Source organism: Meleagris gallopavo, chromosome 3, assembly GCF_000146605.3.
Source record: "Meleagris gallopavo isolate NT-WF06-2002-E0010 breed Aviagen turkey brand Nicholas breeding stock chromosome 3, Turkey_5.1, whole genome shotgun sequence".
NCBI lineage: Eukaryota > Metazoa > Chordata > Aves > Galliformes > Phasianidae > Meleagris > Meleagris gallopavo.
Window position 1 is genome coordinate 25256844 of NC_015013.2, and position 2486 is coordinate 25259329.

Genomic DNA, 2486 nt, shown 5'->3' on the forward strand with positions numbered 1-2486 from the left:
TTTTGCAACACAGCAACTCCAGAGCCCATGCCAACTTGAAGACCTTGGAGCTTGTTGTCAATCTTGACTGGACTCTTCTATCACACCCACTGTGTTGTCTGAATTTGGCACTTTTTGACCTCCATCTGTTTGGGTCAATGATAGATGTATTGTGTGGGCAACATTTTCCTAGTAATTACACTGTTATAACAGCTGTGAAACATTGGGTCACCTTTGCTAATTCATTTTTACAAGTGCTGCATGCAGGCTCTTCTGCATTGCTGGTAAAAATGCATAGCTAGTGGTGGTGACTTGGTTGAAAAATAGTTTTTTGTAGTTGAGAATTTGCTCTACCAAGTAGAGTTATTGTGCTCTTTGTATCTGTTCTGATTTCCATGGAAAATAAATAGGAGGCATTACTTATGGAGAGACTTACTTATGAATTATTTGATATCACTTTCAAAAATGTGATATTGGTAGGGAAAGCAGATAGGTATCGGCAATTGTAGATATCAGCAGAGACTGCAGTTCGATGACCTTTTCAGGACAAAAGAATAAGTGAAGGAAACGAAACCTGCTATCAGTATTTGCTTCTGAGATCAAACTTTCATCCAAGTTTCATGAGTACTTTCCCTACATTTTCATGTTAATGATAATAATTGTAGACAACTGTAGGTTTAGTTTGTAATTGTAAACAGTAAGCATTCTTTGGCAAAGCATAGGAATAGAAAGCAGGAAATATATTTTTGTATCTCTGAGATTAACTGTGTTGGGGACTTATCACTGCTGGTTTACAAACTACTGATGACAGCAGTGCTGTAAGAGAGAATGAGCTTACTTGTCACTTATTGATAAGTATTTTGTATTGTATATTTGGTATGAGCAAAGGTCAGGGAGTTATTTTTGTTAAGCAGATGTCAGCAGAACTTTGAAATAATGAATTATGGTTACTTTTTTTTAAGCGAAAGCTAAATTATAGCAATTAAACATGGCAAATCCATTAGCATTTAAGTGATAATGTTGCCATCATTTCTACTTATGATCATGAATTAGTAAAGATTAACATTTTGCTAAAAGAATTAATGGTACAAAGCCTAGATTTGTAAATGGAGATGAATTCTCTATTGCCTGGCCTAATTGTGTTTAAAAGTCAGCTTATGCAATTTGAGCTAGCACATTTTCGTTCAACTGAGTAGTAAAGATTTCTTACTAACGTTTTATGGCTGCATAGTGGAAATATTCCCGTTGAGTTGAAAACATTCTGACCCTGCCAGCCAAAGGTGTTGAGAAGTGACTTTTGAGGAAGTAAACTGGCTCGTCATGTAGAGTATGATGCCACTTATGCTTTTTAAAAAAGAATTTTTATGATAGATTAATATAATTAGTTCTAATGTTTAGAGAAAGTCATATTTAAAAGTACATTTAACCTTTTTTGAAGTGTTGTGATGAGACATATGCATCACAAAAACTTTGTCAAATAAAGATAGTCATCATGGGAATTTGTGGTTGATTCAGCTGTTTTTCTTATCCTAGGCTATTATCCTCTGCTGCCTCTTCTGATCCAGACTCAGGTTTCCATAATAATTCTTTCATGTGTTGTTTTACAGTCAGTATCTAGATTCCTAATCATGAGCAAATTTTAGGAAATAGGAAACGCTGTCAGCAGAAGATAGTTGAGAAAGTAAAATACATTTTTTATTAAATAACAGTAGGCAAGCAGAGTTACGAAAGGGAACACTTAGTTGTAATTGTTTTTGCTACATGGTGACATCCAGTGACCAAGATCAGTAGGAGGTGGTAGGAATCCTACAGCTGTAGAAATTACAAGGGAAGTGTACTGTCTGGAAGCTGTACCTCTCCAGTAGAGGCTTTTATTGTTGGTGGCTGAAAGCTATACCTCCATGTACTTCTGAATTAGGAGGCTGTACAAAGCAGCTGTCAGGCCTCAGATTGGTTTTTCTGTTGTGTTTGTTCCTAGACAAGGAATCTGACAGTGGATGGACATTTTGGAACATGGTCACAGTGGAAACCGTGCAGCCACACAGATGGTGCCAGCATTGGCTCCTGCCTCTGCAGGACCCGTGTGTGTGACAGTCCAGCTCCTCAGTGCGGAGGATGGCTATGTGAAGGACCAACCATGGAAATTGCCAACTGTTCCAGGTAACAATTTCAGGTTCTATCATTTATGTTGTTAAAAGTTTGTAACTTAAGCAGAATTTAACCTACCCTTTCAAATCTCATCTGCAATCCAGTGATCCTGTTCTGTGCTTGAAGCAGCTCATAGCAAAGGCCAGAGCAAATGAAACATTAGAAAAGTCTTTCTCAAACACTGCGGCAGAGAGAATGAGTGAAATGGCAAGCAGTGATTTCAAATACAGTGTACCAAATTGTATTGTTCTCTGTTAATTTTAACAAAAGCTAAGAGAAAAAAAAAATCAATATTATGTAATAGCCAAAGTATGATACTTTCCTCAGTTCTGTTCAATCCTGTAAGTCATAAAACTTTT

The 2486-nt window shown here is 36.8% G+C and overlaps 1 protein-coding gene across 2 annotated transcripts in view; it reads left to right on the forward strand.

The window, feature by feature from the left end:
* SEMA5A (semaphorin 5A) overlaps nt 1-2486 on the forward strand; it is a 238393-nt gene that overhangs the window by 159647 nt on the left and 76260 nt on the right. For both annotated transcript variants that reach the window (XM_010708516.3, XM_010708517.3), the window contains exon 13: nt 1958-2139. In XM_010708516.3, the coding sequence (XP_010706818.1) occupies nt 1958-2139 (182 nt within the window). The remainder of the gene's footprint in view (nt 1-1957; nt 2140-2486) is intronic.